Source organism: Anarrhichthys ocellatus, unplaced genomic scaffold (assembly GCF_004355925.1).
Source record: "Anarrhichthys ocellatus isolate YVR2014 unplaced genomic scaffold, GSC_Weel_1.0 scaffold13, whole genome shotgun sequence".
Lineage (NCBI taxonomy): Eukaryota > Metazoa > Chordata > Actinopteri > Perciformes > Anarhichadidae > Anarrhichthys > Anarrhichthys ocellatus.
Window position 1 is genome coordinate 6342503 of NW_022280043.1, and position 12510 is coordinate 6355012.

General features: G+C 45.7%; 1 protein-coding gene across 1 annotated transcript in view; it reads left to right on the top strand.

The window, feature by feature from the left end:
• Positions 1-12510, top strand: part of cicb (capicua transcriptional repressor b) — a 34225-nt gene that overhangs the window by 17116 nt on the left and 4599 nt on the right. Inside the window, exons 5-16 of the mRNA XM_031853084.1 lie at positions 5305-5440; positions 6089-6238; positions 6394-6568; positions 7138-7249; positions 7333-7515; positions 8134-8266; positions 8382-8560; positions 8785-8923; positions 9226-9323; positions 9425-10433; positions 10535-10668; positions 10807-10967. Of these exons, the coding sequence (XP_031708944.1) occupies positions 5305-5440; positions 6089-6238; positions 6394-6568; positions 7138-7249; positions 7333-7515; positions 8134-8266; positions 8382-8560; positions 8785-8923; positions 9226-9323; positions 9425-10433; positions 10535-10668; positions 10807-10967 (2609 nt within the window). The remainder of the gene's footprint in view (positions 1-5304; positions 5441-6088; positions 6239-6393; positions 6569-7137; positions 7250-7332; positions 7516-8133; positions 8267-8381; positions 8561-8784; positions 8924-9225; positions 9324-9424; positions 10434-10534; positions 10669-10806; positions 10968-12510) is intronic.

The following is a 12510-nucleotide window of genomic DNA, read 5'->3' on the forward strand; positions in this document are numbered from 1 at the left end:
CCCCCCCCCCCCCCCCCCCCCGCCCCTTGCTTTACGTAACGCTTAAAGCCCCGCATATCCTCCCTGGCCATGGCAACAACCACATCTGGATCACACAGCACATCCAGACTGGCACCAAAAGCACATGTGAAGCCCCTCAACACTTACCACAAAAAGTAATGTGCAACGATAATCCTGTTTTCCTATTGGGCGAAGCGTACTTTGGGGAGATTCTCAAAATGCACTGGTGCAGTGGGGCTCCTTAGTCGGACACTTTCACTACATGCATGTTGAAGTTGGACCAAAAATTCAGATTTGAATCTTCAGGATCTCAGTTGAAACCCACATTCACTGTTCTCAGGAGCTCACAGGTTTCCTGTGTTCCTCACATTCACAAGTTTGGAATGAGAGGAGTTTTTATTTAGCACAGGAATGCCTTTTCTCTCCTTCATCCCACTCTCCTCCTCCTCCTCTCCTTTCATTGCATCTCTAGCTCCACAGTCTCTTTTTCACCGTTTTTTTTCTGCTGCTTGCCCGTCTATTGGTCATTTATCTGCAGGCCAGTACTGCCCCCAGATGGCCAAACACGAACATTACAAGTTCCTTCACAAAGTGGATGAAGGAATCTGGGTCTGCGAACACTGGTCACAAGTTTGCCTTTCGTGTATTTTTTTCCCCCAATGCTGATTATTCACCGTTGAGAAGAGAGAGTCAGTGACTCTTCAAGTGAAGCCACAGAGTGTGTGTGTGTGTGTGTGTGTGTGTGTGTGTGTGTGTGTGTGTGTGTTTCGTGGGTGACAACATCTATTCAGTTCCCAGTAATTTCCATTTTTCTTTTCAATACTCAGAGGTGCAGTCTGCCCTTTGCAACATTGAACGAAATAAAGAGTAGCTTTGTTGTTGTTTACTTTAACTGGAACTAGAAAACAAAGCTATGATCGCGTCCAGTGTCTAAAAGACATGTAAAAAATGACTGCTTGACTTTACTCTGACGCAATAGATGCTTATGGTCTAGTGGCAGACTGTGTTGACCACACGAGTGACACGGGGACCTGTATGCCCCAACACAGCTGTTGCCATGGTAACTGCAAAAGGGACTGGTGAATCGAGTTATAATTGGACGGAGAGAGAGAGAGAGACGCAGAGCACAGGGGCGGAAGATGAATTAAAGGGACGAGAGAGAGATGGGATGGGATGGGAGGGTGAGCGAAGGTGATGCTCCGCCTCCACAGTGTAGGTATAGGGAGGTGAGGTTACGTGGTGTTTGACAGATGTAATGGGGGGGGTAGAGAGAGAGAGAGAGAGAGAGACATGCATTCATATGCACATTAAAAGCATGATAGAGACAGCCAATGAAAGCCGCTGTACACCTACACAGATATTGCACTGCAGTAGGGAGAGAGATAGCTAAGCTCAGCTGAAGGGTAATTTCTCTCCTGTTTTGTTTCACACCTTCTCGCTCTCTCTTTTATCTCTTTTATATATATATATGACTAAGAACTAATATTCTGTGGTTTCCCACCATCATCTCATGTCTACCTCACCTCCTCTTTTGCAACTTTACATGCAACAGTTTTTCTTATCGTAAATCTTTTGTGCCCAAATGGCTGCTGAATGACGATCGAAATTACCTCTGAAGGGAGACAACGGTGACTTTTTTACGCAAGTGTATTTGCAGCATTGAGTTGTGAGTCTCTCTAGAACGTATCAGCGTATACAAACCAGGCCAAAGGGAAAGACTCTGCTCTGAATCATTGGTCAGACGAAGTTCATTATCGAGGGCTTGTATTGTTTACCCAGGGTTGTAACCACTGGCTGATGAGGGATTACTGTGGCTGCTCAAACTGTCCAACTCCCTCGGCTTTCTGCACTTTGTGTGGGCCGAGGTTGACTTGCTGAGAGCTCGGTGCGGTTGATAACCCTCTCTCTCTCTCTCTCTCTCTCTCTCTCTCTCCCCCCCCCCCCAAGTCTTAAAAGACGTACAGACAGTCACCCCATATTTTAACTTGACACAAGATGCTTTACTGACAATGGCCTTGCAGAATACAGCCGGAGGAGCTTAGGTACACTGCCAATGTACTAGATGTTTGAATACCGTTTTTCATTTCGGGAAATGAAACCCAGGACTGAGAGGGTTTACTTTTTTATTCCTGAGGACAGCTGCTGCCAGCGGCTCTCACTGCCTTATTGGTCAGTTACTGAGCTCCTGATGAGCCGACTGGCTTATTAAGCCCCTCCCAGTATTGTATTTGTCTTATGGATAGATGAGCTAAACTGAGCATGACTTCTTGACTCATAGAGTATGACGGGAAACCAAAGTCTTAGCTGTGTTATACCTCAAATCTATATCTTAAAATGCTTTGCCTTTGTCTCCCTTTGCCTCCCCCATCTCTGGCCCCCCATGCCCTTCTTCTCTTTAAGAGAAGTTATGTTTTCACAAGTTGTTTTCTCTCCACCCACCCACCCAACCTCCTCCATGCCTCCCTCCCTCACTGCCTCTCCTGCTGAAAATGACTCTGTCTATTTTTACCCTCTGGTCCTCTCCACCCTTTTTCCCTCTCTATCTGACCACCCCTACACTCCTGTTTTCAACTCTCTTCTCTCTCATTTTCTCCCTCTCTTCCTGTCCCCGTGAGTGTTGCATCAGAACATTGAACATTCTGTCTGGAGGAGGCACATTTGCACGATGGAGGGATGGAAAAGGGGCTTTTTATAGTGGAATGTTACATCACTTGCCTCTCAGCTGTTAGTTGCATTCCCAAAAGCAAAGTAAGAGTTGCCAGATAAAGGACGTATAATACCTCTCATAAGTGAATATTGCTGATTTATAATACAGGCAGCATTTGTGTTTGCATGGAAACACTTAAAACACACAAATAGCACGCCGAATGACTGTGCATACTCATAATAGGTTTATTGTACGTGGATGTGCATTGTCATCTTGACCCGAGAGCCCTCCGCCTCCCGTGCAGACTGCATAAAAAGACCGAAAGGAGCGGAAAGTAAACAGTAGAAAGCTCACTAGCGCCTTCTTTCATCGAGTGGTCTTTATGGGTATTACAGCTTTTGCCAAGAAATTGTAAGAGGGGCGGGATCTTGTCCAACTTCTGTTAAGCCATTGGTTGGCCTACATCTGAATGTCGCTTTTGGTTGGTGGTTTCACGCTTCAGTCAAGATTTACTACGACTCTTGCACCAATGACAGCGTGGGGGTGGGCTTACTGAAAAAAACATAAAAATACTTTTAGATTAATAACTTGAATGCCAGTTGGTGTTTCCATAAAAATATACTGGAACTATACGATGGTTTTTATTTTATTTTATTGTTAGTGTATATTTGAGTTAAGTCAGTTTATGTGGCAAGAAGAGCCGTTGGTCGTGAAATCGGGTATAATTTGCATATTACTGGCATTCCAGTGCACACTCTGACCAATCAGGGTCCGCGGCGCGGCGATGACAGGGGACTGCTTTGGCCAATAGCCGAGTGGAATAGGCCGAGAGAGGCGGGACAAGGCTGGGCGAGGTTGACAGGACGAGAAGGGGAGGGGACGACTACAGGGGGGGGGGGGGGGGGCAAAGCAGCCTAGTTTACAACAAGAGGAAGAGGGAGGGAAAGAGGAAGAAAGGGCGAGAGAACGAGACACAAATAAGGGAGTAATCACGGTCTAGGAGCTGGTGAGATGCTAAACAAGGACTTTTTAGGACCACAACAACACTCGTAACACCAAGTATTAAGTGAACTGGACGGCGTGCGCGCTCCGATGTCGTCCTCACGAAGTGGCTAGCTAACCTGCTGCAGACGGAGACGGATACCAGCAGCGGCTTTAACCTGATATTTCTGTGTCGCTTCATGCGAAGCATCCCCCGTCCGGTGTAGGTCCAATACTGGGGCTTCGTTCGCTGCCTTGAAGATGAGAACGAACCGCGATTTCTCCCCCTTTTCTCCTCGCCGATTGAAGCGAGGAGCCCGCACAGTGGTGGCTTTTATCCATCAGTTGCTAGCTAACGTCAAGTCCTATGTAGGATAGGAGCTGGTAGATTAAAGACTGCACAGGAACCAGCCAAGAGCTCAGAGTGGATATACAGTAGTGTTGATAGCTCTCTTGATAACCAGCTGATGGGTGATGGATGAATGCACCAGATTTACAGGCAACGACGTTTGCTAAATGCCGAGTAAACACGGATGAACTGAAGTTGGTCGCCATCCTTTTTATAGGCGATTTCGGATGTTGTGTAGGTGTTAACTGAGCTGTCAGGTTAAGACAGGTGCACAGTACAATTCTGCTAGCAGCTAATTGGAAAAAAACAAGTTAGTATTTGGTGAAATGCACTTGTCAAACAGTCGTTGCTGGATTATTTTGGGAAGCCAGTGCGCGTGAATACGCCTTTTGTAGTTGCGACATGAGAACAATTGCGTTTCTCTCGCCTCTGTTTGAACGGGGGGTGCACGACCAGGGGCGTTCCCGAGAGGTTGGTCCAATTTGGAGCGGCGCACACGAGGCTCTTGTTTCAAGAGGTCGCTAAATTGGTTTATTACATGAATCAACAAGTATTAAAAGTATGTGTGTGACTAAATAGCTCGTACTTGGACATTAGGCAGTTTCTTTCGACGCTCTTCCAAGTTAGGCGGATCACTTTAGCTTTGATCGCCCCATTTCGCTTGTTGCAGTTTTGCTTTAGCCTGATCGATTCCAACCCCTCTTACAGTGAGCTGGTTCACTAGGGGGCTTATTGTACTTCTTAATAGCTGACAAGCCCACCTGTCTTCCGCTGTATCGTAGCGCAGAGCAGAGTTTTACATGGCCCAGAAAGACTGCGTAGTTTCCTGGCGGATGTTTTAATCCAGGCCGTGGATGGGCTAGAGGCCTTGTTAACCCCTTCACGACCAAGCTGCTGGAGTAATGTAAACAAACAGGGAAGAGAGGGCATTGGGGGTAATTAGACCAAAGGGAGGAGGGACCTTGCTTTCGATCACAATTGTCGTTTCAGCGGGTCGTCAACACAACGGTTGCATTTCGTACAAATTTAACTTGAGATGTGTTTTGTATTGCAATCGTTTGTAGTACATTTTGTCCACTGATGTTTCCGGTATTAGATATGCGATCCGGAGAGATGGACTCCACTTGACAGACTTATTTCATTTGTACTCTCATTGGAACTAAAGGTTCCCTCTCCATGCCATATCTTGAAATCACTATGATTCAGTTATTATTGTGAATGATGACCGCAACCTGTGGGGATGAAACGGACACCATTGGGCACTTGTCATCTGTGAGCATCCCTGCAATATCAGCTCTAGATTTTTGGATTAAAGATGTTTCTTTAGCTGGATTTTTGTGTGTTTTGGTCGAGAGATTTTAAAGGGACATATTATTCTTTTTGGGAGAAACATCAAGGATTTCATTCAACCATGTACTCATCAGAGAATCCTCAGTATCTCCGCCAAGGATTGAGCATGTTTGGTTAGTCCATGTCATTACCTTTCTGTTTTTATGAGAATACAATGTTCTTTTTGCCAGATCTGTTCCATATAACAGCAATGTTTCAATATTGTTTAATTGTTGTTTAATGCAAGAAATGTGTTAATGAGGTACCGATCATATTTTAGAAAGCTTATAGGATGCAGCTTTTGTTACTTTAAAGTTTTTGGGAAAATCATCCTCATTAAAAGATTTTTTCAATAATGGAAATAAAGATATGATTTATACAGTCACTTCCTTATTTGTGGGGGTTCAGAGTGTACCAGCTTCTGTTCTTCCATCCAGCCTGTTATTGAGAACAGAGAGTCCTTCTGTAGATCTGTTGTTGGAGTGATTTAACCAGTTAAGTGGCCAGAGGTGGGCTACTGTGGCAGGGCTGATATTCTCTGCAGTTCTCAAAGTGCTGATATTTCTGTATTCTGCCGGGTAATTAATTGCATTCACCTAGTCTGACGCCAAAACAACATAAATTATTACAGTTTATGGTTTGACTTGGAAAAGCTTCTCCTGTGGGAGTGTTGCACTGAGGGCCTTGATTCCCCAAATAAGGAAATAGCATTTTGGTAATCCTGAATGATAATAATCAGATGGTTGTTGTCTGTAATAAACAACGCTGTTTTTCCTCTGCAGTGTGGACCAATGTAGAGCCCCGGTCAGTTCCAGTCTTCCCCTGGCATTCATTGGTCCCTTTCCTGGCACCCACTCAATCAGATGCCTCTTCTCAGCCAGGAGAGGGCCAGCACCCAGTCAACCACCCCCAAGCAGCCAGTCTGAAGACAGGTATTCAATACATTTAATGTTTGACGAAATGGTTCCAGAAAATGTATCATCACCAGTTTCATGTCGTTTTCCTTAGATTTGAATACTGTTTTGATTACCAGGTATGGTTTACTTTGCCCTAAACACATATGCGTCTCTTTGTTGTTCTTCCTCAGAGTGTCAGGGGGTGGCAGCGCTGTCACAGCAGCCTGCAGAGGCACCTCCCACTATAGAGAGAGCTCCTCCATGCCGGCCTCCCCCCTCTGCCGATGAGCTGCCTCCAGAGAAGGAGAAAGGAGATGCAGAGAGAGAGAGGCCTGACAGCGAGACGGAGAGTGATGTGGATGACCTGTATGTTTTGTTTTGTTTTTTACTAGGATTTTATGTACTAACCTTTGAGGTTACATTAACACATAAAGATACACACTGTACATACAACCCTATCATAAAAGGGGTTATTTATTTGTCCAAGTCAGACCTCATACTCATTTTCAGCGTGGTTCTGTGTACCCACACATACAGTATGGGAGTGTGATATTTTCTGTATCCTCACGCTAATTTGGGCAGAAGAGCTCACTGCCAGAACAAAGCAGATGGGAACAAAAGCATTCCATCTCTGGGCTCTATCACTATATGAAAGGCAGTGGCCAGGCTGTCAGCCATTGAAATGGATGCGCTATCTGCTAAATCTGCTGATGTATCTCATGAGAGATGAACTACTTGTGCTCTGTGTCTATATCTGATAGAGTTGCAGTTCTAAGATAAATAATACTGGTTACAAAGTAGAAAATGTCCCAGTTTTAAATATTAAATAGGGAAGGAGTAAGTAGTGCTTAGGCGTAAGCCTGCATGTGCATGTTGTCCTCAAGGCAAATATCTAATAAAGATAACAAACGGAGGGCTGTTTTGTCTCCTTTCAGCTTCCTCCCAAGTGTCGTACCAGAGCAGCCCCTCTCTACATCGCCAGTAAAGAGACGCACTCAGTCCCTCAGTGCGCTGCCCAAAGATGGAGATAAGAGCAGCCCTGGAAAGGTAGTCTTTTCACCGCTCCCATCATCATCAACGTCATAATTCTAATTGCTCCATTTTCTAATCTTTGTCGCTTAATCTTTCAGAGGGAGAAGGACCACATCCGGCGTCCAATGAATGCATTCATGATTTTCAGTAAGCGCCATCGAGCATTGGTGCACCAACGGCACCCGAACCAGGACAACAGGACAGTCAGCAAGATCCTTGGGGAGTGGTGGTACGCTCTCGGACCAAAGGAGAAACAAAAGTACCACGATTTGGCCTTCCAGGTACGCACCGATGCATTTGCAGACCAAAAAAACCCACAAAAATTTAAGAAGTTTGATGTACAGCTTAATGATTCTTGATACATGACGATGAACTATCGTCAGGGTTCACATGGGCATTAAAAACCTGGCTGTAGGAGCCAAAACAGACACGCTAAATTCCTTATTATTACAATAAAGTTTTCTGTTAGTGTGTTTGGTATTTGTGCCCCATGTGGCCAACTGTGGCATTAAGTTGTTGATAAATTGACACCAATTGATGCGTCATCGTCTTTTAGTACCAGCTGTGTACAGGGCATGCCGTACAGAGTCTTTTGTAGCACACCAGTCAACTTTAATCAAATAAAACATAATTTTACAACAACAAAATTGTGGCTAATGTAAATGCTTAGTGGCTAGTAACTTTAGATAACCGTGAGTTACAGTGTCTGGTGCGCAAACAAGTTAATGTCAAGCCTACAAGTCCTTTAAAGACACAAGACAGCTTTTTCAGGTATTCCCCGACAGCCATCGTCATTTATTTTAGTTAAGATATACTGCTGGTAAATGTTGACACAGATAATGTATGCTATATATTTTTCCTACTTCATCCCTCCCTCCTGTCTCTAATCCTGTTCCCAGGTAAAAGAGGCCCACTTTAAGGCTCACCCAGACTGGAAGTGGTGTAACAAAGACAGGAAGAAGTCCAGCTCAGAGGGCCGTGGGGTGCCAGGGGGCAAAGACATCAGAGAGAGGAGCATGTCCGAGTCCACAGGTTGGTTTCACTCAGACATCACAATATACAACATGTATGTTTTTGTAACATCTCATTTACAACGTTGATGTCCTTTCAAGTCCTCTAACGGACCTCTTTTTTCCCCCCCTGATAGAGCCCCATTCTGTGGAGCTCAAGGGGGTCGGTCCAGGTCTGGTGGGCGTGTCTGAGAGGAACACAGGAGAAGGTCATGTGGGCCAGCTGACCCGTCCCAGAGCCTTCTCTCAAAGTGCCATGCACAGCCTGGAGCAGAGTGACAGGGGGAATCCACAGGCCCTGACAGAACTAGCACAGGTAAAAACATTCATTATAATTTTTCGTTTTTTGCAACAGTGGAATACAAGGCATTTTTCTATGATAAAACGTCATCTTTCATACTTAACATTAACTGAGAAGACATTTTGACACTCCAGGCATGTACAAGTTATAAAACACACATCAATAAGAAATCACTTGTTTCAAAGGCGTCTCTGCTACAGGATCTCTTACTCTTTTTATTTTTTTATTTTTTTTTAAAGATGTGTGGGGATGGTGGCAGTCAGTTCCCCAGTCATGCTCCGCCCCTGTCCCGGTCCCAGAGGGGGGTCAGCGAGGACATGACCAGTGACGAGGAGCGCATGGTCATCTGTGAGGAGGAGGGAGACGATGATGTCATTGGTGAGAAATCAGACCTTCTCTGCCCATGAAGCCGAATGTTAGATTAGATTAGTTAACAATTGATAGCACACTGCTTCCTGCGACTCTGACCCACTTTGTACATTTCCAGCAACTGCATGTTGAATTGTTATTAGCTCCTAATGTGGCTAAATTGAGTCCAGTTTTTGACCACTTCCATGTTTTGATTATAAAGATCCAGTGGCTTTAAGAGCTGATTCAGACTCTAAGTACATCTGACTTGATCGGATTATGAATTGCAAGGATTGTCAAGTGTAGCTGTAGTGTGTTTCTCTTCTCCACAGAGGACCCTTATCCGAGCAGCTCCATAGACCTCAAGTGTAAGGAGCGGGTGACTGACAGCGATAGTGAGAACGGTTCTGGAGACGAAAGTGATCGGAAGGTAACCGGTTTGAACAATCATTTTTTTACTCCTGTTCTAGTATTTAATTGTGTTGTTTTCTCTAAATAATTGTATCTGTTTGTCTCTTTCTTTCTTTTCAGAGAGTTTTTGCTCCAGTCATTTGCTCCTCTGCCTTATCGTCTTCCTCACACCATACCCCTCATGTCAGGAGTGTCTCACTGTCCTCTTACCCCAGCAGCAAGCGTTATGATGAGGGGACATCAGGAGGGGGAGGGTTTTCAGATCACAGGAGGAAGGAAAGAGGAGAGGGAGAGAGTAAGGACACATTTGGGGGAGAGGGAGGAGGAGGAGGAGGAGGAGGCGGCGGCAGAGTGCAAGCCACATCTCTCTCCCTCTCTTCTGGCCATTCGGTCATCTCCACTACCTCATCAGCAGGTTCACTGGGGGTGAACCCCCTCATGGGGATTGGCGCTGTCAGGGTGGCGTCTACGGTGGTGACCAATGTAATGCGCCCTGTCATCAGCACGCCCCTCCCAATCGCCAGCAGAACCAGAGATGGAGGCACATCCAGCCCGCATCCGCCAGAGAGGAAGTCCCTGACTCCCCATCAGCAGCCACACCTTCTGATTGGTTCAGGAGGAGGGGTTCCAGCCACAGGGGGTGGGTACTACTCCTCATCACTTAATCCTTTAGCTGGAGGCATTGGCCCTGGTGGTGTAGTGACTAATTTGGTGTTAGGAGGGGCTCTGTCTGCTCAACCCGCTGTACAGCTCATCACACCCTCCCACCACCACCACCATCCCTCCCAGCAGCAGGCCTTTTCCTCCTCCGCTGTTTCAGTACCGCACAACCAAACCAACGGGCCCCTGCCTCTGTCCCTGCTTCAGCCCCAGTTCCTTCCCGCCTCCTCCCTAGCGTCCCCTGGGGGTAAGGGTATCACACAGGTTCAGTACATCCTGCCCACCCTACCTGCCAATGCCAACCCAAAGAGTCCACCTCAGCAGCTCAGCCAGCCAACCAGTATCTTCAACCTGCCCACAGCTCCACCCACACACATGTCCCTGGCCAATGGAAGGCAGCAGATGACAAGTTCACTGACGGGGTATTCGTCCAGCTCAGCAGTGGGAGTGGTTAGCCCTGGAACGAGAGGTGAGAGTCTTAGAACTGCAATCATCACAGTGAGTAAGTATAGTCATGTTGTTACTTCTAATAAAATGCTCACTCTCCCTCTTTGTCCTTCTTTGCCTCAGTGCACACACAGTCTCCAGTGCTCCAGGGCAAAATGCTTGTTCCGATGGCAACACTACGGACAGCACCAGCCCAGCAGGTTCCCATTGTTGCTCCGCCTCTTCCGGTCCAGAACGGTGCTCAGACAGGAAGTAAGGTCAGTGAGCTCTTCAGTGGAGACACTGACATGAGAACTTTATAACGCTAAGTGAAAACAGATGATTAGCTCAGCACTAGCACTGCCAGTTTGTATTTGTCGTATTCCTTTCTTTATGGTTTCCTCTTCCCATGCCAGATCATCCAAATAGCTCCCATGCCTGTGGTCCAGTCCCAGCTGTCCCACAGTGGAGCGGTCCACCCTGGCAGCCCCTTCCCTGTAACGGTGGGCACAGCTGCTGTGGTGGCTCCAGGATCGGCCCCCTCCCAGGCTGTACTCCTGCCTCCAGCTCCCACCAGGTAGACGATGACCAACAAAACACAGTGAAAGAATGAATATGGATCCTATCCCTCTTGAACCTTCACCGCCCTTTTGCTCTCTCCACTCTCCACTGCTGACTTGATAACTCCTGTTGAACAGCAATACTATGTCGACTAACTAATAGTCTGTGCTAAACGTCACCACTTTGGTGCACCAGAATAAACTCAGCAAAGAGTGCAAATTAGTTTTCAGCCCCAACGGTTATTCTAAATTGACTGTGAAAAGCTTTTCTGACATTGCCTGCCTTGCAATTTTTTTATTTCGATGAGGTGAAACCCTCCCACCTTTCACTGTACATAGGCTCTTTCAGAAATGCACTTCACCTTGTAAGTAAACATTTCAGCATGTTGCTCCTATGTTTGCAGTATTTTGTGTTCTTCAAAACACAATGTTGTGATCTAATCAAGCGTCTCATGCCGCCCTCTTAAGATGGCTGTGTAATACATTTTAATTAGCATTTCATGTGCGCACGGAAATCAAATCTGTCTAATAAACCCTTTTACCAACAAAATACTCTACATGAGCCAAATTTTAGGGAGATGAATAAACCCAACAAGGTTACTGATCAGATGTCTGAAAGGGGATGTAAACGCATGATGTGCCAGTAAAGCTTGACTCAGCTCTGTCATGAACATATGCCCGCCTCACTCATCCTACCCTGTGGATCTCAGGAGAGGTTTTATATCAGCCAAATATTTGTTTCTGTGTGATATCAATCCAACGGATGATCTCCATCAAAGTATTCACAGAGTGCTTCAGAAAATAATTGGATCAGGTGTGCTGCTCGCATGTCCTGTCTACATGCTCCAGAATAGTTATTTAGAAAAAGGAGTTTAAACACAAGAGCAAACATGAGAAAGATGGACCAGCTCTGATCCCCATTATTGCTTTGGTGCTGTGCTGTGCTGGCCGTTGAAGCATATTTCAGAATATACTACTCCAGCAGTCATTAGACCACTAATGGGCATTGCAGGGATTCTGAATTTCCCGAAAACGAGTAAACATCACTTAACCAAATATAATTCTGCTGCAACCATCTTGGAATTGAAAATTGAGGGAACATGCTCAGAAATTGTGCATATAAAAATAGAAAACAATCAAAAAGAATATTTACAATTTTCACTCATTGGACAGATGATGAAGGTGCTTTCAACCATTTCGGACACAATGAAGTATCTTTCCAAATAGGCCACTTCATGTCTACCACGGTTTCAAACAAGGTAGTTATATTTTGCTGATTACAGTTTAAAAGGTGTTAAAAATAAATACGTAGTTTATGGATTGAAGTCACTCCAGTTACGTTCTGGTTGTTGATAAATGATGCCATGTATAAGGAAGTTCATATCTCTTAAAGCACAGCGAGCAAAACAATATACGAGAAACAAAAACTGCAGCAGGGGTGCAGCTGCAGCAGTGCAGCTCTATTCTGGGTGTGTTAGTCATGCTGCTGGTGGCACAAGTTGCCTCTGCCTGCCACCCCCACACTACCTCTCAGCTCCACACACACTTATAGCACTAGTC